The sequence below is a fragment of the Salmo salar genome, chromosome ssa25 (genome assembly GCF_905237065.1).
Source record: "Salmo salar chromosome ssa25, Ssal_v3.1, whole genome shotgun sequence".
NCBI classification, from domain to species: domain Eukaryota; kingdom Metazoa; phylum Chordata; class Actinopteri; order Salmoniformes; family Salmonidae; genus Salmo; species Salmo salar.
This window is the reverse complement of record NC_059466.1, coordinates 15,619,475-15,644,143: the sequence shown is the minus strand read 5'-3', so window position 1 is coordinate 15,644,143 and position 24,669 is coordinate 15,619,475. Positions and strand designations below refer to the sequence as shown.

The window sequence follows — 24,669 nt, the reverse complement described above, 5'->3', positions numbered from 1 at the left end:
CCAGATCGGGTTGTGCTCTTGCCAACGTAAATGCTGTCGTTGTTGAGCCAAGAGTGACAGGGAGTTGCAGGGAGCATAATAGCACAAACAGACTGGCACTCAGGCTGAATTAGACAGTGATTGATGAAATGTTTTCTGAGCCTCTTCTTCTGTGTGTGCAGGGACACAACATCTTCTCCAACCTGTCGTCCAGAGAGTACGGTGACCTCATGCAGCTGTTGAAACAGTCCATCCTGGCCACTGACCTCACTCTATACTTCGAGTATGTACTTTATTGTATCCGGCAGATGGGATTTGAAATAAACATATTTGACGATATCGTCTCATACAGCATAAAGCGTAGTGCAGTCAGTTTAGTTGTTTTGTCTATCTTATTATTTTTTTACATACCAACTTGATGTACAGGTAAGAATGCATTGTTTGTATTCTCATGCTCACAGCTCTTGGTTAGATAACAAATATTCTAGTCTGTACTGCCTCCTTGTGGATTGTATATCACTCACACTAGAGTGAACAAAATGGCCTAGAATTCATCCTTCCTCTCTTTTAGGAACAGAAACACATTTTTTGAGCTGGTCAACAAAGGCGAATACAACTGGAACGTGAAAGGCCACAGAGACATGTGTAGGTAAGTAAATCATAGTGATGTAGAAAACTGCTTTTTTATTTTTTTGAGGGCATTGTGGGTGTTTCAACTGAGATTACGAATGTCTGACTGAACTTTCACAGGTCCATGTTGATGACAGCGTGTGACTTGGGGGCCGTCACCAAACCCTGGGAAATATCACGCAAGGTAAAAAGGACAGGCTTTTTCATTCACGCACACCGGAAAAGTGTATATTAGGATATTGTGAATACTCTCAGGCCTGGCATTTCACTGTATTCCTGTAAAAATCCTTGTGTTCTCTCATGCTAATAGTTGTTCTGATGTTTTCCTGTTAGGTGGCAGAACTGGTCACCAGTGAGTTTTTTGAGCAGGGGGACAGAGAGAGATCTGAACTGAAGCTCACCCCATCTGTGAGTACATCATCATATGAGCAAATCTCACTGTTGTTTTTGGGCTATATAAAGCCTATGACATAGGCAGTGGTGAAAGTAAGGCTGTACGGTCCGGTACGGCGTCCCGGCAAAATGAATAGTGGGGGTACACTGTACAGGTAAAACATGAGTCTAATAAAAAAATATTCTATATATATTTCACCTTTATTTAACCAGGTAGGCCAGTTGAGAACAAGTTCTCATTTACAACTGCGACCTGGCCAAGATAAAGCAAAGCAGTGCGACAAAAACAACAACACAGAGTTACACATGGGATAAACAAATGTACAGTCAATAACACGATAGAAAAATCTGTATACAGTGTCTGCAAATGAAGTAAGGAGGTAAGGCAGTAAATAGGCCAATAGTGGCAAAGTAATTACAATTTAGCAATTTACACTGGAGTGATATATGTGCAGATGAGGATGTGCAAGTAGAAATAAAGGTGTGCAAAAGAGCAGAAAAACTAAAACAAATATGGGGATGAGGTAGGTAGTTGGTTGGATGGGCTATTTACAGATGGGCTGTGTACAGCTGCAGTGATCGGTAAGCTGCTCTGACAGCTGACGCTTAAACTTAGTGAGGGAGATACAAGTCTCGAACTTCAGTGATTTTTGCAATTCGTTCCAGTCATTGGCAGCAGAGAACTGGAAGGAAAGGCGGCCAAAGTAGGTGTTGGCTTTGGGGATGACCAGTGAAATATACCTGCTGGAGCGCGTGCTTCGGGTGGTTGTTGCTATGGTGACCAGTGAGCTGACATAAGGCGGAGCTTTACCTAGCAAAGACTTATAGATGACCTGAGCCAGTGGGTTTGACGACGAATATGTAGCGAGGACCAGCCAACGAGAGCATACAGGTCGCAGTGGTGGGTAGTATATGGGGCTTTGGTGACAAAACAGATGGCACTGTGATAGACTGCATCCAGTTTGTTGAGTAGAGTGTTGGAGGCTATTTTGTAAATGACATCGCCGAAGTCGAGGATCAGTAGGATGGTCAGTTTTAGGAGGGTATGTTTGGCAGCATGAGTGAGGGAGGCTTTGTTGCGAAATAGGAAGCCGATTCTAGATTTCACTTTGGATTGGAGATGCTTAATATGAGTCTGGAAGGAGAGTTTACAGTCTAGCCAGACACCTAGGTATTTATAGTTGTCCACATATTCGAAGTCAGAACCGTCCAGAGTAGTGATCCTGGACGGGGCCCACCGGGTGCGGGCAGCGATCGGTAGAAGAGCATGCATTTAGTTTTAATAGCATTTAAGAACAGCTGAAGGCCACAGAAGGAGTGTTGTATGGCGTTGAAGCTCGTTTGGAGGTTTGTTAACACCGTGTCCAAAGAAGGGCCAGATGTATACAGAATGGTGTCATCTGCGTAGAGGTGGATCAGAGAATCACCCGCAGCAAGAGCGACATCATTGATATATACAGAGAAAAGTGTCAGCCAGAGAATTGAACCCTGTGGCACCCCCATAGAGACTGCCAGAGGTCTGGACAACAGGCCCTCCGATTTGACACACTGAACTCTATCTCAGAAGTAGTTAGTGAACCAGGCGAGGCAGTCATTAGAGAAACGACGGCTTCCTATAAGAACGTGGTGATTGACAGAGTCGAAAGCCTTGGCCAGGTCGATGAAAACGGCTGCACAGTACTGTCTTTTATCAATGGCGGTTATGATATCGTTTAGGACCTTGAGCGTGGCTGAGGTGCACCCGTGACCAGCTCGGAAACCAGATTGCACAGCGGAGAAGGTACGGTGGGATTCGAAATGGTCAGTGATCTGTTTGTTCACTTGGCTTTCGAAGACTTTAGAAAGGCAGAACAGGATGGATATAGGTCTGTAACAGTTTGGGTCTAGAGTGTCTCCCCCTTTGAAGAGGGGGATGACCTCGGCCGCTTTCAAATCTTTAGGAATCTCAGACGATACGAAAGAGAGGTTGAACAGGCTGGTAATAAGGGTTGCAACAATGGCGGCGGATCATTTTAGGAAGAGAGGGTCCAGATTGTCTAGCCCAGCTGATTTGTAGGGGTCCAGATTTTGCAGCTCTTTCAGAACCTCAGCTGTCTGGATTTGGGTGATGGAGAAGCGGAGGGGGACTTGGGCTATCACAATAATAAATACAAAAAATATCAAGAAAACTGTAGGCTTTTACACCATTATTTATCATTACTGCATGCCAGAGGCATGAAAAATGAACGCATGGCCTTGAAAACCGGTGGTATAGCCTTATGCTCCAAAATGCGATGTGGTTCGACAAGAAGCTTGTGCACACATAAGAGGTTCTGCACCGGGAAAGAAATTCAATCTACTCTCACCCCTGGCCATAGGATTTATAGTCCAGACATGGTTCACTTGTTACATAGAGCTTGCATCACACTGTGTGAGAGAGGAGAGTTGTCAGCTCGTACACAGTAGGGTTCCCTAACTGGCGGCCCACCAAGTTTTCGGAGCAAAATTGTTTAATTGTTGGACATAAAAGACTGTCAAAAAACACCAGCAAATCAGCTCCAAGTGATTTGAATACTGTTCCAAAGTATTCCCACGCATAATAGAGAGATATACTGTATGTGATCGTAAACAAATGTAGGCAAGGTTTGAAATGATTATGTTTTAATCAAATATTATATCTGTTTGAGCTTCTTATGGTCTAAAATTATTTGTAATTATATTCCGTCCCCCTGACCATCCGCTCAAGAAAAATAATCTAGTTGATGATCCCAGCTCTACAGTACCTTAAGCAGTATTTGGACTAGGTTTTTAATCAGGTGGCTCTGTATGTCCTAGAATAATGCTCTTGCACAAGCCTGTGAATAATGCTCTGTGAATAATGCTCTTGCACTCTTGCACACCTTCCTCTAATCCCATTGGCTGCTGTGTCCTTCTAACCTGTAGACAACAGGGGCCATAAAATGTATCAGAATTCTTCTATGAAGGATTTTTTTTAAATCCTGCAAGATAATCCTAGATAAATATAGATTCAGTGTCTTACTTTAGTCAGCCTTGACATGAGGCAACTCATCGTTCTACATTGAGTGTACAAAACATTAGGAACACCTTCCCAATATTGAGTTGCATCCCTTTTTGCCCTCAGAACAGCCTCAATGTTGACTCCAATGCTTCCCACAGTTGTGTCAAGTTTGACACAACTGGAGGATGGTGGACCATTCTTGATACACACAGGAAACTGTTGACAGTGAAAAACCCAGCGGCGTTGCAGTTGTTGACATACTCAAACTGGTGCGCCTGGCACCTACTACCATACCCTGTTCAAAGGCACTGTAATATTTTGTCTGGCCCATTCACCCTCCGAATGGCACACATACACAATCCATGTCTCAATTGTCTCAAGGCTTAAAAACCCTTCATCTACACTGATTGAAGTGGATTTAACAGGTGACATCAATAACGGATCATAGATTTCACCTGGATTCACCTGGTCAGCCTATGTCATGGAAAGAGCAGGTGTTCTTAATGTTTTGTACACTCAGTGTATATTCTACATGTATAAGTACTGTATTCAAAGCCAATGCACTAAAATAGAAGAATTGCTGGTGTTTTATTTTGGAGCTTTGAAGTCCAAACGGTGCTGCAGGTTCTTAGGGAGGAGAGCAGAGTAGCGTCCGTCTGTAATTACTGCCGGTTGACTAATCACGCCCGGCCACATTGGTTCCCCTCTGAAGTAGCTAGCTAATGCACTAGCCTCAGGTTGCTTTGCAGCCTGTGTCAAACCCTTTAGCGCTGAGCGTGTGTGTGGGTGTTGTGAATTAAATATTCAACTCAATATTCAAGCCTAGCCCAGTAACTATCTGTGAAGTGCAGCTTCTCTCTCTCTCTCTCTGGAGCCTCAGAAGTTCATGCAGCAAGAGAGGAGACTGAGGCAGAATGGAAAATAGGAACTGGAATTAACTTGTTTGGCATAATGGTAAAGGGTGCATTTTATACATTCAGTTCTACAACAGTTCTATTGCAGTACTGAAGTGTACATTTGTGTTCTAGGACTAGGAGCCATTCGCCCTTTTTCTCATACTTTTATTCCTTTTATTTTAGGTCAGCGCCTAGTCACAAAAAAAACATACAGCCATTTTCCAGCCAAAGAGAGGAGTCACAAAAAGCAGAAATAGAGATAAAATGAATCACTAACCTTTGATGATCTTCATCAGATGGCACTCATAGGACTTCATGTTACACAATACATGTATGTTTTGTTCAATAAAGTTCATATTTATATCCAAAAATCTGTTTACATTGGCGCGTTATGTTCAGTAATGTTTTGCCTACAAAACATCCGGTGAGTTTGCAAAGAGCCACATCAATTTACAGAAATACTCATCATAAACTTTGATGAAAGATACAAGTGTTATGGATAGATAGGATTATAGATAAACTTCTCCTTAATACAACCGCTGTGTCAGATTTCAAAAAAGCTTTACGGTGAAAGCACACGATGCGATAATCTGAGTACAGCGCTCAGTCACCAAAACAAGCCATACAAATACCCGCCATGTTGTGGAGTCAACAAAAGTCAGAAATAGTGTTATAAATATTCACTTACCTTTGATGATCTTCATCAGAATGCACTCCCAGGAATCCCAGTTCCACAATAAATGTTTGTTTTGTTCGATAAAGTTAATCTTTATGTCCAAATACCTCCTTTTTGTTTGCGCGTTTAGTTCACTAATCCGAATGCACAAGGCGCGGGCACTAAGTCCAGACGAAAAGTCTAAAAAGTTCCATTACAGTTTGTAGAAACATGTCAAACGATGTATAGAATCAATCTTTAGGATGTTTTTATCATAAATCTTTAATAATATTCCAACTGGACAATTCCTTTGTCTTTAGAAAGGAAAGGGAACGGAGCTCGTGCTCACGGCCGTGCGTGATAAATAGCTCAAGGCTTTCAGCCAGACCCCTGGTTCAAACAGCTCTTATTCGTTCCCCTTTCACAGTAGAAGCCTGAAACAACGTTCTAAAGACTGCTGACATCTAGTGAAAGCCTTAGGAAGTGCAATCTGACCCCATAGACACAGTATACTGGATAGGCAATCACTTAAAAAAACTACAAACCTCAGATTTCCCACTTCCTGGTTAGATTTTTTTCAGGTTTTTGCTTGCCATATGAGTTCTGTTATACTCACAAACGTTATTTTAACAGTTTTGGAAACTTTAAAGTGTTTTTTTTTATCAAAATCTACTAATTATATGCATATTCTAGCTTCTGGGCCTGAGTAGCAGGCAGTTTACGCTGGGCACCTTATTCATCCAAGCTACTCAATACTGCCCCCCGTTCCCAAAGAAGTTAAACAGCTTACAGAAACAAAATAACAAAATGTAGACCTATCCCATCTATTCTAAATATGTTAACGTGAACCTGTTTGGAGACCACATTGTTCTAAGAAATTGCATAGCTTCAATGTAGAAATATAGTGATATAGAGGCTAGGCCTGCTGTAAATTACATTATGGCTGAGCATGGACATGCCAAAGGTTTTCAATAAGTAAGATTAAATTCATTATTGATAAGGCCTAAAAATAGATTTGAATTAAATTCTTAACAAAACAAAACAACTTGTTTTTAGGCTATATCCAAGTACACTTACAGGCTCCATAATTGCTTCCCATACCCATATAATATTAAAACAACACAGACTGTGGAGAGTTTTACACACATCTAACCCTTTTATAATAGCTGGACAACGATCCAATATAAAGTGAAAGGGAGAATGTCCACTCACCGTTGTACTGCTCCCAAACATAATGTTTTATAGACATATTGGAACCATCTTACAGATCGCATTCACACTTCTCCAGAAGTTGCATGCCATGGACGTTCTCACCATAAAACCAGGACAGTGAATCTTTGTAATAAATTTGGTTTTAATACAATTCTACGAAAAACAAGCAATCCGTTTTATTTTTTCAACAACAATAAATGCATTCTAAAATCGCTAGCATAAAAAAAGGAACAACACATTGCTGTTGAACCAGCCTTCGCTGTAGTAGGTCTAGGGTAAGGGTAGCCTACGGAGGGCTTGGGTTTAAAAAATAGGAAACGGAAAACAAACAAATAGGAGGGTCACTGGTAGTCACAGAGGCTTTCATCTCTCGTTTCATGGGCATGGACACATGTAGCCTACATCATGGAGGGGGTTTTACACACGTCCAAAGCACGGCTAAAATAATGTAGGTCTGCCTACAATACATAGATAAAAAGGGAATGTCAGCTCACTGTTTTACTCCTCGCAAACGTAATGTTTTAAGTTGATTAAGAATGATTTCCAACCGGTCTCACGAGCCAAACACTATATCAATGGTCTTGACTAGCCTACTTGATTAAATTGGGCAGGACAAAAAGAAAACAGCCTTCATTTTTTAAAATTATTTAACCTAGGCAAGTCAGTTAAGAACAAATTCTTATTTACAATGACGGCCAAACCCGGACGACGCTGGGCCCAATGGGACTCCCAATCACGGCCGGATGTGATACAGTCTGGATTTGAACCACTGCAGTACTGCAATGACACCTCTTGCACTGAGATGCAGTGTCTTATACCACTGCGCCACTCGGGAGCCCCCCAGCATACACTCCCCCTCTCATTAAGAGGAGGAGAGGGTATGCTTGGTTTTTAATAAAATATACAGCACACAGGCACCAAAAGCACATCTTGTCCCATGTGCATATGGGCATTGTGTGTCACGGCTGGATAGGCTGCGTTTCCGCTGTCAAAATTCATGCCATAACCAACTGCGTTACCGCTAAAACCAGCTTTTGGTTGGTCTTAAATATCCCTGTCAGCGCTGCCTGAAATTAGCATTTTGGATCATGTTTTTAAGGACACACCTTAAATATATCCACCCCTCTCTTCTGAGTGCAAGCATGCTGATGTTAGACAGGTAAATTGCCGAACCTGGCGTTAGGGCTGGAAAATGCCAGTGCGACAGTTTTTACATGATGAAATTGGAAACTAACGTGCATTTGACACTAGCGCCGCCTTAACGCCAGAAATAGAGTCATATATGTTATTCTCAAAGGTAGACTGGCTCTGGCAGCCTAAACAGACAAAAAATAAGTCTAAACGTGAATCGATTCTCAATTGCAATACGGTTCTATAAACATAAAGCCCTTTACTTTTATATCACATTAAAATAAATTCACAAATCCAAAATATACATTTACTGGAGCATGCTAGATAGCTAGTTAGGACAGGTGGTCCCTCGATCTTCTATCTCTCTTCCGGAAACACTCGCTGTAACATGAAGATATGGCCGTTTGGGAACACTAACCCTATAAAGGTGTAGCAATTTAACCTTTTCTTTTTTGGAAATGATTTCTTGCTGATATGAAAGATAAAGTCCTTATGCTTCCAAAAGCGTACCGCAAGCGGTGCGTGTTAATGTTCAGACCGAGTATCTGGGCTCTTATGTGTAATGTAATGGAACTGAGAATCATGATCCAGGGCTACTGTGTGTGTGTAGGAAGGAAGTGGAACAGACAGTGAAGGAATCATGAGGCTAAAGCGTATGTTTGTGTTCCAGGCCATTTTTGATCGAAACCGGAAGGACGAGTTGCCGGGGCTGCAGCTGGAGTGGATCGATGGGATCTGTGCTCCGCTTTATGAGGTAATCCTCCGTAATGCCTCCACAGCCTCCCCAAACCCTAAGGGACTCAATCTACTGCTCTCACTACCACCAAGCACCACTAGCCGAATAGCCCCCTCTACAGAGGAGGCCGTCCTTCGCCTGCCATTGTCTCTAATGACGCCAGCAGTGGAAATGTCACTGCAGTAAACATTCTTTCCCTTTAGAGATACCTCTTAGAAAAATAAGGTATTTTTTTTATCTCTGAAATAACTCCAAGGACGTATACTATCTATTTGAGAATACTGCACTAGAATGAGACCTCGTTTCCGGATCTTGAGAATGCAAAGCAAACTAATGAATGAGGGAAGCATTGACGTTAGTGATGATGATACAGTATATGACATGCTTAACTCCCTTTAATGCAGGTATAGTGTGCCTCAACTGCACAGCACTGAAAGAGGGAATGAATAGGGAGAGTCAGCTCTGTGCTCTCATTGTGTGCATGCGTGCGTGGGTGGGTGGGTGCGGATGAGCCAGGTCATGACGTCTGCGGCAGTGAGTGTGTGTGGGAGACCGAGGAAGACTGGATGACTGACTTCCAGGGAAGATCAAGGCCACTGATAAAGACAAGGAGAGTTAGAGGCCGAGAGCACAGGGCAAACAAGTGATAAATACAGGGAATGCCATACAGTACATACAGTTGCAGACATGATTTTTTCCAGATAAACACTGCCAGATTAAAAAACTGTAAATATGTTTTCACATACACATATATTTTGATTGACAAACATAGGCCTACTATATTGTAAGATTCGGACAAATATGCTTTCAAACGTTGGATTAATTCAGGAGCAACTTGTGTTAAAAGTGATGGTAGACTGCCGTTTTTCCCCTATGGCTTTGAAAACTACATTATTAGAACAAAGAGATTTGCTTTCTGTGTGTCTTTAGACGCAGACTCACACAGTGGCCTGCACATGCTAATGTTTAGAGAATGCAGATACACAGCTCACGACCATACCGCCACCAATTAGAGGAGAGAGAGAGAGAGGGGAGCAGGAGGAAGATCAGAGGCGCCAGGGGTTTGTGTCTGTGGGAGGAAGAGCATCTCACTGATCTCCTTCTCCTAGTGCTACTGTGTGGAATATTAATCCTGCGTTATGTAACCTCCCGTCTTCAAAGCCCACCAGATAACCAAGGCTCTCCGTCTTTATCCCCACTCGTTCCGTCTACTGCACTGGAATACTGATGCCGGGAACAAGATAGAGGGGTTTTTAGAAGGAAGGAGGAAAGAGAACAGAGACATTGGCAGGATCCTAGTTGGAAATCCTCCTCTATTCTCCAGCTGTACAACTCAGAGAGATTAAGTTGATCACAGAGTGGGTTTGTCCGTCCAAGGAACGTGTCGCTATTACAGCACCACACACAGGGTGTTATGGCAACTCCCTAACAGGAGTCAGTCTTTACTGAACCCTCACCATCTGTGGATGTGGAGACCGAGTGCTCTAACAACAACCTGCCATGGCGACTAGAAGGGAGCTGGTCCTGTGTAGTGTTTTCTGGCCGAGTCCCAAATGGCACCCTATTCCATATGACTTTGGTCAAATAGTAGTGCACTATATCGGGAATAAGGTACCATTTGGGACGTACCCTAGTGGTCTGGTAATGGTAGAGCTGTATGAATCAATGTGCATGGAGCTCTCCAAAATTCGCAGTGGAAACGCACCATTTGGAATATTTCATATTCACTATGGAATGTTGTGGACATACGGTCACTAGGTTCTAGTTAGAAGTGCAAACTAAAAGCCCTCTCTGGAAATGATTATGCATAGCATATGAATGAGAGGCCATGTGGAATCTTTTGATCATGTAAATGTAGTCTTGACTTCTGAACTGCACCCAATTAGAAAACATAACTTAAGTGTACCACCTCAATTGTTGTGTGAGTTAGTGAGTGCACCCTCTGAATACACATGCTTTTCAAATCCCCCTAGCTGTTGTAACAGGTTTGACAGTTTCAGGTTTGACAGTTTCAGGCAACAGGCAGTTCCGTAGATCATTTTCTGGCATGAGATTGTACTGATTTGACTCATAAAACATGTATGGAGACGCTCCATGGGCCAGCCATAACTGCACACTGGCGGGATGATGAGATACTGAGCACATACTCATAGACAATTCTTGTAGCGTTTTATAACATTGTGAGTTATTCCACTCATATATATTAATACCGTATATTGTGTCCTATGTTGCTATGTGTCTTGCATGCCCCAGCCCATCACCACATATAAAGTTCCCTATCCGGATATAAAAGTTATGTGAATTGAATTGATAGCATAAATTAAATGATCCCCTGTTGTCGTGGCAACGTGTACAGTATCTCTTCCTAAATGGCGGCTTTGTGTTTTGTGTCTGTTGTGGAAAGTGTTTGTGTTTTCATATGAAACATGGGTTAATTAGTGTGCAATGGAAAGCCAAGTGATTTAGATAACATTCAAAGGAGGCTAAATGCAGTGTAAAGAGAAGAGAACCCCCCACGTCTCTGAGGTAATTCATTAAAGGCTGTATGAAAGGCAATGTGTCACAGTGACTGAATTGTCGTTTACAATTCCACAGCAAGAATGACACTAGTAACTAATTACAGTCCAGTAAGTCATTTTTTCTTCATATTAACCCAGTGAGCACCGTCCAACGCTGACATCCATGGACGTAGAAAAGATGCTGAAATTTGGTCCGTCCACAGATGTCCGGTCTAGACCGGACTTGATTCAGCCTAAACATAGACGTCTATGACTGGTTGAGATTTGTTCCGGACCGTTCTTGATTTGGCCCCAAAAAAAGACGTCTATATTCAGATCAAATCAAATGAAATGTTATTAGTCACATGCGCCGAATACAACAGGTGTAGACCTTACAGTGAAATACTAACTTACCAGCCCCTAACCAACAATGCAGTTAAAAAAGTAATATAAAAAATAAGAATAAGAAATAAAAGTAACAAGTAATTAAAGCGATATGGTCCAAGTTTTGACAGTACAGTAGAGCATGTATTCCCAAACTGGGGTACGTGTAATACCGTCGGGGGTATGCCAAATAAAAATTCTTCACATTTTCAAATTACATTTATATTTTCCAACGGGGCTATATATTTGGGTGAGGTTTTTTCTCGCCTGAGTAGCCTCGTTTCACTGCCAAAAATAAAATCTAGTGTTCAGCGAAATAACAAGACAATGTCAAATACAGGTAGCCTAGTCAAATAATTAACATCCAATCACATTAACCGTTAGTCTCTCGCGGGAAACCTTCACTCTTGCACAGACATTTAGAAACAAAACATGACCATTTGAAAAATAAGCCACTAAAGTTTTCTGAGCAAAAATAAAGATGACTTTTGAGTAGTAAGACATGTATGAAAGCAACAGATACCATTAATAAGAAGGGGCTAGAAGTGTCTTATATGGTGAGCTACCGAGAGGCTAGGACAGGCAAGCCCTATACTATTGTGGAGGACTTAATTCTTCCTGTTGCTGCGGATATGGCTGGGACAATGCTGGGGGAAAAGGCCAAAAAAACTTCATCAAACAACACTGTTTCATGACGCATCAGTGACATGGCAGGAGATGTTGTGAAACAATTACTGCTTCGCATACAAGCCATTGAATTATATGCGTTACAACTGGAAGAGTCAACAGACATGGCGGTCCTGGCACAGCTCCTGGTATATGTCCGTTACGTTTATGGGGGGTCAATTAATGAAGACATCCTCTTCTGACAACCAGGACAACAGGAGAGGATATTTTTAAAGTACTGGACAGCTTTGTGACATCAAATGGACTTTGGTGGTCAAGATGTGTTGGTATCTGTACTGATGGCGCAAAAGCCATGACAGGGAGACATAGTGGAGTGGTAACGAGCTTGCAAGCAGTTGCTCTCGACGCCACTTGGGTGGCGTCGAGAGGCTCTTGCTGCCAAGGAAAGGCCTGACAGCCTGAAAGACGTTTTGGATACTACAGTGAAAATGGTTAACTTTGTTAAAGCAAGCCCCCTGAACTCTCATGTATTTTCTGCATTATGCAATGATACGGGCAGCGACCATGTAACACTTTTACAACATACAGAAGTGCACTGGTTATCAAGGAGCAAAGTATTGACACGTTTATTTTAATTGAGAGACGAGCTTAAAGTTTTCTTTACTGACCATCATTTTCACTTGTCTGACCGCTTGCATGATGACGCTTGCATGATGACGAGTTTCTCACACGACTGGCCTATCTGGGTGATGTTTTTTCTCTCCTGAATGATATGAATCTAGGATTACAGGGACTCTCCGCAACTATATTCAATGTGCGGGACAAAATTGAGACTATGATTAAGGAGTTGGAGCTCTTCTCTGTCTGCATTAACAAGGACAACACACAGGTCTTTCCATTATTGTATGATTTTTTATGTGCAAATGAACTCAAGCTTACGGACAATGTCAAATGTGATGTAGCGAAGCACCTGAGTGAGTTGGGTGCGCAATTACGCAGGTACTTTTCTGAAACGGATGACACAAACAACTGGATTCGTTATCCCTTTCATGCCCTGCCTCCAGTCCACTTACCGATATCTGAACAAGAGAGCCTCATCGAAATTGCAACCATCGGTTCTGTGAAAATTGAATTTAATCAGAAGCCACTGACAGATTTCTGGATTGGGCTGTGCTCAGAGTTTCTTGCCTTGGCAAATCACGCTGTTAAGACACTGATGCCCTTTGCAACCACGTACCTATGTGAGAGTGGATTCTCTGCCCTCACTAGCATGAAAACTAAATACAGGCACAGACTGTGTTTGGAAAATGATTTAAGACTGAGACTCTCTCCAATACAACTCAACATTGCAGAGTTATGTGCATCCTTTCAAGCACACTCTTCTCATTAACCTGTGGTTATTCACAATTTTCAATGAACAAATAAGGTTTTATATGTAAGATGGTTAAATAGAGCAAAATTATTTATTATTATATTATTATTTGTGCCCTGGGTCCTATAAGAGTTCTTTGTCACTTCCCACGAGACGGGTTGTGACAAAAACGGACATTTATTAAACATAAGAATGAGTGTATCGTATAGTGTGTGTGTGGCAGGCTTACAATGATGGCAAAAAACAACATTTGAGAGTGCGCTGACCCTGGTGCTAGAGGGGGTATGCAGCTGGAGGTTGAATGTTTGAAGGGGTACGGGACTATAAAAAGTTTGGGAACCACTGCAGTAGAGGACAGTACATTACAGTAAAGCAGAGCACACAGTACACATACGTTTAGTAACAAGTTGAGTACAGTATAATGTTCTGTATGTTACTGTACTGTACCCTACTGTACTCTACTGCACTAAACTGTACTGCATGGCAATGTGCTCTACTGTAGCCTACTGTACATATCGGGGTGGCAGGTAGCTTAGCAGTCAGATGCATATTTCTTGTATGATGAATAATGTACTAAGTGAAAGATGGTCTTCATTTATCTCACTTTATAACACCCTGTCTCTCTCTCTTCTCCCTCTCTCTCTCTCTTCTCCCTCTCTCCAGACATTGGTGAAAATAAACCCCAAGCTCCAGCCAATGGTTGACTTGATCCAGGCTAACAGGGCCAAGTGGGAGGAGCTGAACAAAGAGAGACAACGCAGCCAGAGTGAGTCCAAACCCACAAGCCATTGCAGCAGTGACACCACAGAAACAAGAACTCGTTCTTTGGGCGACACACCTTGCAACACACCTTGCTGTGCAGGTGACCCTCCCAAACCGGCAAGCTAGCTCCTGCTGACCTCTCCAGGCAATATTTCCTCCGCCTCTTAGCTTCTTTACTCTTTAATGCAGCCTGCAGAATAGGCAGTGCAGTGCAGTGCAGAGATTCTTGGGCTCTGCTTGCTTTTGCCACTAGAGATGGGCTTTAGACTGTCGCCACGGTCAAGGTGTTTCCTGCTCCTTCCACAGCTACTTCCTGTGTGGGAAACAGAGAGAGCTGTGTCTGACATGTTAGTCAGAGCAGCGCAGCTAGTTATTCCTCTGACCATTGCAAGTGTGAGGAAACTTCAGACCTCTGTGTCAGAATGGCAACCAGTGATAAGGCCGGTTTAGGAGAAAGCTGCAACCTCACTACAAGGTGCATGGAGAGTATGTAGAGAGGACCTAACTGTTGTTTTCTGTACCGTCATTATGTCATCCCTTACGTTGCTTTCGATATCTGTTGCTAGAATATTCTTCTTGGGGAGGGTGGTTACTCTTTTTTTTTCATTTTGTACATATGACATTTGAAGAGATGGTACATGCAAGTGCAGTTGTTGATTTGGATGCTTGGCTGATTCGGAGTCCTGGAGTTAGCTAGGGTTGAGGGTCAAGATGTTGGGAACCAGCAGGGCCCGTGGCTATGCTTGCAATGCAAATCGTTCGCTCCACTCCGCTCCTTGTGCCTTGTTTGAAACTCCTTATGAAAAATGCATGGCGTCTTCACACACTGAGATTCTTCTATAGTTTGAGAGATTCTATTTGACCGTTCTTCGTTTGGTCCTGATCCCCTGTCTCAGTTAGAGAGTATTTCATATATGTAACGTTACATTAGAAGTATTACTGAACCAGAAGAGTTGTTTTATAAGCCACATGATAGGAAAAGGGATCAATCACACACATAGACAAATGTGCCTTTGCAAAATTGTTCTGATCATTTCACATTTTATGAATAATTTGCCAGTTTACAATTAGGCTCCCATCCCATTGGTTTACTAATTTCAACGATGTGCTTGTTTTTAGTCTATGGCCTTTAGATGGCTGCTGCAGGTTGATTCAACAGAGAATGGCTATATATTCTGATGAAGCTATTTCAGCTGAGGGAAAGGTGCATCGGGAATGTCACACAAATAGTGTAATGGCAGCTCATTCCTTACTAGTGTACCTCAGAATATCATGTCAGTACATAACAGAACTAGCTATTCAGACAAAAAATCTAAACGTACAATTGTCCTAAACTATGAACACTTTTGGATCCCTTTAGAACAGAACGTGTCCATGCGGTAGCTGCATTAGGTTCCATGTTGACGTTTTATTTGGGGTATGAATTGTTGTAGCTTTGTTAATTGGAGTTTAAAAATGTAGCTGTGTGCATTGTGTGGCATGGATCTTTGTGCTACTGTATTTGGGTTGAAACAAATTGACAATGGGAAATTGAATTGCATGAGGTGTGACTACAGTATTGAAATCAAACTGCTATGGATGTAGCAAACAAAAATGTGAGCCAACAAATACCTCGTATTTTGAACTTTATTATTAATATGCATATGACTATTTAATTTAATTGCATGGATTATACAATTGCATCATGTTTGGTGAAGTATTAACATTGCTGTAATATTTTTATTACATTTGGTTTCAAATGTGGCCAATTTTTACTTGGTACTGTCTTCTTTAGCATTTGGAAACAGCTTATTGTATTTCTTCATATTTTCCCTCTGTTACTACCAATGGTTTATATATACACTAGAAGACTGACAGGGGGCACTGTTTTGAAGCCAACTCACCTCCATCTTGGCACTCCCCCACCGATGTAAAAGACATTTTGGATTGTATGGAAATGCATTTATTAATGTTTACCTTTGATTTAGACAAGTTTATTCTATTACAGACACCTTAATGCATACTTTTAAAGTATATTATGTCAGCTAAACGTACACATTTTAAGTAAATAAAACATAAAAACATTTTCCTTAAAGTATCATTTTTAAGTACAAAGAAAATATTCAAATACATGTAATTTTGTCCTTGAAACATTTGAATTGAAATACTGTCCTTGAAACATTTCATTGAAATACTGTAGAATTCCATTCATTCCTATGGAGGACTGCTCCCACTGGGGAGTGCCAATATGGCCGACCAGCGGCTTCAAGCCTCTCATTGGCCAATACATAGCATTGCAATTCAGGGTTTATATACGTCATTGGTTACTACTCTTTTCTCATTAAGCGAGGTGAACTTGATGGACCTATACAGGCATGTTACTGGAAAATGTGCAATGTTTTTGTTAAGTTGAAATAAAAATGTGCTGCTAGTTGTCTGTGCCTTCATTATTTTGTAAGGCTGTGTTAGGGATTCCATTCTCTAGTGAAGAGTACACATGCACAATTGTTTCCTGTTACCATACTGACCCCATGTGGACAAATGGGTATATAGGAATAAAGAGGATGGATGCAATCTGAACAGTCGCATTGGAGAATTCCAGCACCATCTCCTTATCGAGTGTCTGATTACCTGCTGAGCAGTGATTAAAATCAGGACTAAGTTGGAAATGTGTCCGCACAAGACCTACTGTAGAAATAACTGAGAAATATTCATACCTGGTGGCATACATTCCAAAGTAAGTGTGTATTAGTAACACCTTCCTAATATTGAGTTGCACCCCGTTTGCCCTCAGGACAGCCTCAATTCATCTGGACATGGACTCTACAAAGTGTTTTCCCATGTTGACTCCAATGAATCCCACAGTTGGTCAAGTTGACTGGATGTCCTTTGGGTGTTGGACCGTTCTTGATACACATGGGAAACTGTTGAGGGTGAAAAACCCAACAGCGTTGCAGTTTTTGACACTCAAACCGGTGCACCAGGCACCTACTACCATACCCTGTTCAAAGGCACTTCAATCTTTTGTCTTGTTCATTCACCCTCTGAATGGCACACATCCACAATCCATGTCTCAAGGATTAAAAATCCTTCTTCAACCAGTCTCCTCCCCTTGATGATGGGCAAGTACAATGACTGAAGTGGATTTAACAAGTGATATAAGGGATCATAGCTTTGACCTGGTCAGTCTGTCATGGAAAGGTGTTCCTAATGTTTTGTACACTCAGTGTAAAATCAGGGTGATGGTGGTGGCATATAAATCAACATGGATTATCATTTGTAATTACAATCTCTCTGAAAGATTGGGATTGCTACATAGCTGTTCCCCAGATAAATGCTGTGTTCATGTTGACGTCAGCAGCAGTGTGTGGGTGGGTGAGTGGGAGGATGAATCTCAGGGGAGCTGCTGGAGATACCTTTGACTGGAAGCACAGAAAGGATGTGTGTTACAGCAACTCCTCCGTTCTGGATTACCTTGAGCTTGAAGAAGGTAGAGTCAATTGCGTGTCTTAAGAGGACGAGTAGGCGGCCGAACAATGCCTGTATCTTTATGAGGACTGGGCCCTTTGCTCTGCTGACCGTCAAGCCCTCTCTGTGTGTGTGAGTGAGAATGTGTGTTCTGACATCACCTGTATGTGAGAGACAGGCAGTGACATTTCCTGCCAATTGGATACAGTATTTCCATTAAACTGAATGAAAACTGATGTGTCAATCTACAAGACAACTGCTTGTTTTATGTGAATTTATTGCACAAACAGCATTAACAAAATGTACTTGAATGTTAATACTATCAAGTGGAAAATAACAAACATTCAAATTTCAAGCTCTCATTAAAGTTATCTTTCGATACCATCACAAGAAGTAAAAGCATGAAACTGATCAGAAAATACTGGCTGGGGCCCCACCATTTCCTTCATTGACGTTTCATTGAGGCAAAATGTTCATTGGAGCTGGAGATGAGACACTTGGGAAGGAAGGTGGCATGGGGTGACAATGCACTGTGGGAAAGCTGTGAGGCTAGCTTGGGAACAGGAGGAACAAAGTCATACAGTAGTGACAGGAAAATGGTCGCACAACATTTCATGTATCCTTCTCTAGCACCGCACAGTAGAATCCATGTCTGCGAGTTCAGGATTGGCCACAACATCAACACATGCCTCCAAAAGAAAGGCCAAACTTAGCTACACAATAATAGGTAAGTGACAAAGGTACAATTTTGTTTGACTCGAATGTATCCTTTCCAACAAAACCACAATACTGGGACGCTCACCAGACTAGCAATGAATTCTGTTGTATTTGTGTGTAAATACATCTAAATACAAGCAACTTATTTTGAAGTAGTGACAATTGTAATGACATTTTAATGAAGTTCTCTCTGATATGAACAGGAATAAGTACTGTACATGTAATACTTACAGTAACAGTTATACATTTTTGGATATTTATAGAGACGGTGTCTGGGTATTTGCATATATGAATAATAAAAAAAAGTATTATCAGGATATATAAATGTTAATGTATACTAAATGTATTTAACTATACAACATGTACAAACATATACATCCAGTATGTGTTTGCATGGTGAGAGGGTTGTGTGAAAAGTCTTTGGTACAAACATGGGCATTGGGATTCAGTTGTCTCTAACCTGTTCACACTAAAGCATGTACGATCCAAGTATATTGGCTTTGTCCACAAACTGAACTGTCTATATGACAAGCAAAGACCATGCGAGGTTAAAATCTAATTCAGAAAAATCAACACAAAAAGAACAATGATATGAGTTGTTAGATGCATCATCTAACCTTGTCATAGTTTCTTCAATGACAGTTTAACGTAATAGTTAAGGTTTTAGGGTAGGGACATTTGAACCCTGAGGTCAATTTTCAGTAGGCACCACTGAAGCATAATGTAAATACTCCTAGGTAGGTACATGTTTAGATCCAAACAAAATACACATCTCCTGTGGCAATAATTCATCATTCTAAGTAATAACTAAAAGGCATGAGTGCTTGAGTTGAGAAACAAAGACCAATTGGAAACAGAGAAATCTGTAATGAAGGGCATGGTCATTATTAGGGAAGAAACGGGATGCCATAAAAAAGACAAACCAGTCAAGCTTCCAGTCGGTAACCTTTGCGCCTGGAGTATATGAGGAGGAAAGGGAGACGTCTTCAGAAAGGCACAGGGATTTAGAGAGCGCGTTCATCTCAAACTTACTGTTAAAGTAGTGCCAAACACAGGTGAATAAACAATGTGTACAAATACAAATTAAGTTAGTGAAGATGGCATAAATCGTAGGAAACTATTCATGAATTAATACATGGCAAACATGGCATCCCAAAAGTTAGCTCGCATCATGTACAGTATGAAAGACCATTCCCTATGCCGTGTTGTACACGTGACTGAAACGAGCAACAGTACACATTTACAGTACTATAGTTAGTATGATATACACTCTGGAAAGGACTGAGGCCTTGTTGCAATGATCTTCAAAAATGAATCATAGACGATTATTTTTGCCGCGTGCAACAGAATGTAACGCGAGGAAAGTGAAAGGTGACCAGCGTATTGCTTTCCTCAAGAACCAGACACGCACCCACAGACGGCTCAACTCAAGTCATACAGAAGGAGGGGGGGGAAAAAACGTTTCATTTCTTTTAAAGTCAATTTCACATTTTAGTAACTGTTAAAGCCAATTGCACGAGATGCTGTTAGAAAAAGTGTGAAGATAAAAGGTGGAAAACAAAGCAAGGAGTAAATTAGAGGAGGTTTCGGTTGCCGAAAATGTTATCTGGGTCCACATAATCCTTGACGGACTGGAGCATCCCGACACCCAAGCTGGAGATGCTCTCCTTCATCCACTCCTTCCGAAGTTTCCCAACTGGAGAGAGGGAGAGAGAGAGAAGAAAAAAATAAACACAAAGAAAGGAGAAATCGGCACGCCTGATTGCGCAGCAGGCTGCTGGGAGCCAATCAATCTTGTGAGAGTGAGTGAATAAACAGAAGGTGATAAATGCTTTTATTCAGAGAGGAGAAATGTTTTGCATGGCGTGATTTATGGAGCCCAGCAGCCTATCAAACTCATTAGGCCCTGTGTGTTCCCTGAGGAGGTGCCGGCTGGCCGCCGCATGCACGCCCTGCCTCTCCCTCCCGCATTCCCTGAGCAGGCTTCCACTACCTTATCATTCTCCTCCTCCCCCCACACACGCCACCACGGTGTGTGGGGTGGGTGTTCTCCTCAGGCTGACCAGCACAGCCCTGAAGTCCCAGCGTGCCATGCTCACCCGCTCCACACACACACACCGCCATACTTCTGACCCTGGCCACTGACTGTGCCGGTGGCGTGGGGACACAATGGTCCTCTGTCATGGCTCTGGCCGCAGGCCCACTGTGAGGGAGGGGCCTGTTGAGGAGCTGGCACAGCGTGGGCCAGGCCTGGCCAGAGAGCCGAGACCAGCGCTCTGCCAGCTGGCCAGACACACTCCAGAGTCCCCTCAGTCCTGCCAGGACCTCAGCAGCAGGACCTCAGCAGGGAGTCTGGAGCCTCTGGGAGAAGGACAGGTTCTCACTGGTCCCTGGCACACAGTCAACATCAAGGTCCTAACACTGACCAGAGCATGGCTGGAAACCCGGAGCATTCATGGGACTGCCTCCACATTGAAACTGCTACAGAAGCGTTCGATCCACTATCAGTTTTAGAATGACAAACTCCCACATGTCCTCAATTGTGACAACAGGTCACAGCAACCTCACTCCTTTTGTCTGATAACACACAATTCATTTAGAAAGTAAATAACAAAACAAAAAGTTGAGGAACCTGTGCCGAGATCAGAGTCAATCTGAAAGCGACATTGTGTCTTTGAAGAGGGGGAACCAGGCAGTCTGTTTGTTCTGGGTAAACATCAAGCGTAAGGTCGCACTTTCTTGGAAAAGCACACGCCGCTATCTTTTTTTCCACTAGTCTAAAAACAGCCCTGAGAATGGAATGATCTTAAACAGGTGCCATTGAAACGAGTACATGCTTTGGGAGCTCAAGCTCCTGCAGGTAATGCGCGGATATAACCATCAGAGATTAGATAAGAGTACGCCAACAAATTTAACAAAGCAAGATAGAAAAGGGGCGCTCACATACCATCCCTTCCCCCGTAACTGAACTGACCCACCCCGTCTCTACGTCACTGACATTGAAGAGAGGCAGCCCAGCCTCCCATGTTAAATGGGGGGAGTTGAGGGAAAGGGGGTGACTGAGACCTGGAGCATGGGGGAGGCTTGGGGAGATGGGAGGGCGCCATGCTATCAGTGACGCCGAGGCGGAGCAGCCAGGGATACAGATGGAAATCAGCCATGGGGCCACAGAGGGCCGTCTCCTGACAAGACAAACAGGGGGGCCACGCCACGCACACCCAGATGGTGACAGTGGGACCAGTCAGTCACCCAATCCGCTGCTACCCAATAACTAACAAAGTGGCCTGCTCTCCTCCTCCTCCCTCCTTCTCCCCTCCCTCGTCCCACCTCCATCCCTCCCTCCACTCAGGAAGGAGAGAAAACAGAAGGTGTTGGGACTGCATCATTGCCTCCATCACAGTGATAATTTACACATCTATCTTGTCATTTTCCCTCCTTTTCGCCTGCTATTGCAATCAATCTACCCTGGGTTTAGCCATACAGCTGAGACATGCAAAGAGGAGAAGGCAGGCAGGCACTTGTTTTGGAAATGAATGAGAAAGAGAAACACTGAGGTCTAGAAACAGCGGATATTTCTGTGTACCTCTGGGAGACGGCCCAACAACGAGAGCTACGGCTAATGAACGGAAAATAAGCTAATTCAACTCATTTTTCTTGGTTTCCAGCCGCGCTACTCGGTGACCTGTGTAGTAGTGCAGTTGACCGGCGGCATTTAGGCCGACATTCTATAGAGTCACACGGTCAGCAGGAGCTGCCTTCCTCTTCTGGAGCACTTCCCATATGGAGTATAGGACTGAGCTGAGAGCCTTGCCACTCAGTCTCTCTGTGTGTACTGGCCTGTTTTGACAAATGGAGACCAGGACATGAAAGAGAGGATAGTGTAGTGGGCCTGTGTCTCTCTGATATGAACAGGGACAAGTCCAGTGGAGTGAGTAAACTTGTCTGAAGGACCGGGGCTGTTTCTGTGTTTACACTGTGACGGATGACCCTCAACCTGACTGGTGTGCCAACAGCTCTGTTCCTGCTAAAACATTACGTTTCCTTTTACATTCTACTCGGACGCAACAGTGACCACCTTAGAGCTAAACATTGGGCATAGAACAACAAAACAATAGAATATTTTGTCATGAATGGATGGTATGTGACTACTTCTAAAATGTACTTAAACCGACCCGTCAAATCCAGTCCACATATATTTGTGTAAAAATGTAGTTGTGTTGTAGCAAGAGTGTATTGAGCTGCAGGGATGGATAGTGGAGAAGTGGAGATAGAGGGTTCCACACACACACACCAACAAACAAAACACTCACCCAGAGCCACTACGCGCACGCGCAGCCACGCACCCTGACCTGGTGTAAACACAGGTTAGAAAAATGTATATTTCCTGCGGTGGCCTCCCACCTCGTCCTCCCAGACTACATCTGTTTTGTTTGATACACAAAACCCAGTGAAACTAGCTCCATTTGTCACGCGGTGATTGTGGGCAGACAAACCGGCCTGTCCTCGCTCAGATAGCAGACCCAGCTGTTATTAATCACAATTACAGAGTGGGCCTCGCACCGAGAAGCTGCATCAATATCCCCTCTCTCCCCCCCCCTGGCCCCACACCCCCCTGCTCAGCCCCCCTGCTCAGCCCCCCTGCTCAGCCCCGGGTGGCCGGCTGGCCCACCGATTGGAGGTCAGTAAATACCGGGCGATAACACCGGCATCATTTACCCTGGCCCATTGCCTTCTAGTATTAGCAATCTTTTAATTTTTAACCTTCCCCCGCCTTCAGGAGAAATTGTGATTTAATATCGCAGCTGATTCACTGCATGCTGTTTTTGACAGGCATGATGAATAGCCTGAAGTGATGTATGAAAACAGCCAGGCGGATGGCAATATAGATAAGGTAAGGTAGCCATTTTGGTTAGCCCTGATAGGGCACCACAGAGTCGTTTTTCCCCCCTCGCTCCCCTGCTCACGTTTCATTTGGCCTGTGTTGAAATGAACAAAGAGCCATGGCAGACTCACTTGTCTGCACTGTGGGAAAGTTTGGACGCGCCAAGGAAGCAACGAAAGGTCTCCTCCTAGCCAAAACAGAGGTTTTCAAAAGACTCTGTGCCTGCTGTCTTACATAGAGCAGCATACCGAAAGAGCCTGTCAGGCTACCCTAATGTGACTTTAAAGAGATGGGTGGCAGGGCAGTGGTTTAAGTGAGGAGGCAGGTCAGTATTACGAATTTGTCGGGTTTTGAGCCGAAGAAACGGTGCCAAAGCGTGCTGAAATGGTTAGATGTAGGGCTCCTTCTAGATGTAGGGATGTTCACTTGACTGTACCTCCATGGTGGTGCGAGAGGCTTCCTCCATTGGCTAGGATCTCCTCTCGAGCAGCGTGCTAGGAACGGACAAGACGACACACGTCAATCAATGCATCAATCAATGAACTCATTTCCACAATGACTATCATCACCCTTAACTATGGCGGTATACATCCTCCTGAGTGGTAACGGTTAGAGGTTCAGGTCAGAAATGATGCATGTCTGTGAGTGGGTAGCTAGTGCATATTTGGAGTGCGCCGTAGATTTACCTCCACTTGTTCGTATGTGTGTACTGGATCTGCCAGTCCTCTGTAGTTGAAGGCAAAGTAGAAGTAAACACACGCGCCAGCGTCATAGGTCTGAGTCACTCTGCAAGGCAAGAGGAAAGGGTTTCAACATGATAATGTTCACAGCAGAGAATAAAGGCAGGGTTATGTTCTTAAATGCTTTCGTCCACACTTGTCCCACTGTAATTTATCTCCACATGAATCCAAAGAGAGCATCGTTTAGTAGCACCAAAATCCATTTTGTAACAATAAATGCTGTTATTTTTTTCCCTCTCTCTCTCTCATTGGAATCGGAGAGCAGACAGATGGAGCCGAGAGGCTGGCGTTTTCTCGTGAACCTCTGACCCCAATTCTCCCTCGTGTTTTCTGAGACGCGGAGGAGATGCGCTGGATCAGTCACCTTTAATAACATCCCATTATCAGGACATTGAATGGCCATCAGCACACTTTGATTGGATTATCTGAGCTACATTTACAATGGTTCAGGACACAATATGCTTCAACACTGGCTGTCCGCAACTGGCTAAAAGATTGTGCTTTCACATGAATACGCAACACGAAATTATAATAATGACTGACATTTTGCACAGTTCAAAAGATGAATACTATTTGAAAACTTTATGTGCTTCCTTTTAAGAAGCGCAGG

At 43.1% G+C, this 24,669-nt stretch overlaps 2 protein-coding genes across 2 annotated transcripts in view; one reads left to right on the top strand and one right to left on the bottom strand.

Annotated features, from left to right (window-relative positions):
- Nucleotides 1-16,683, top strand: part of pde11a (phosphodiesterase 11a) — a 55,447-nt gene extending 38,764 nt beyond the window's left edge. Inside the window, exons 15-20 of the mRNA XM_045707785.1 lie at nt 162-262; nt 551-628; nt 730-793; nt 943-1,017; nt 8,565-8,648; nt 14,175-16,683. Coding sequence (XP_045563741.1) covers nt 162-262; nt 551-628; nt 730-793; nt 943-1,017; nt 8,565-8,648; nt 14,175-14,399 — 627 coding nt within the window. The 3' untranslated portion in view covers nt 14,400-16,683. The remainder of the gene's footprint in view (nt 1-161; nt 263-550; nt 629-729; nt 794-942; nt 1,018-8,564; nt 8,649-14,174) is intronic.
- Nucleotides 16,684-17,980: 1,297 nt separating this feature from the next.
- agps (alkylglycerone phosphate synthase) overlaps nt 17,981-24,669 on the bottom strand; it is a 50,622-nt gene continuing 43,933 nt past the window's right edge. Inside the window, exons 18-20 of the mRNA XM_014173313.2 lie at nt 24,006-24,105; nt 23,756-23,813; nt 17,981-20,133 (exon numbers count right to left, since the gene is read on the bottom strand). Of these exons, the coding sequence (XP_014028788.1) occupies nt 20,012-20,133; nt 23,756-23,813; nt 24,006-24,105 (280 nt within the window). The 3' untranslated portion in view covers nt 17,981-20,011. The remainder of the gene's footprint in view (nt 20,134-23,755; nt 23,814-24,005; nt 24,106-24,669) is intronic.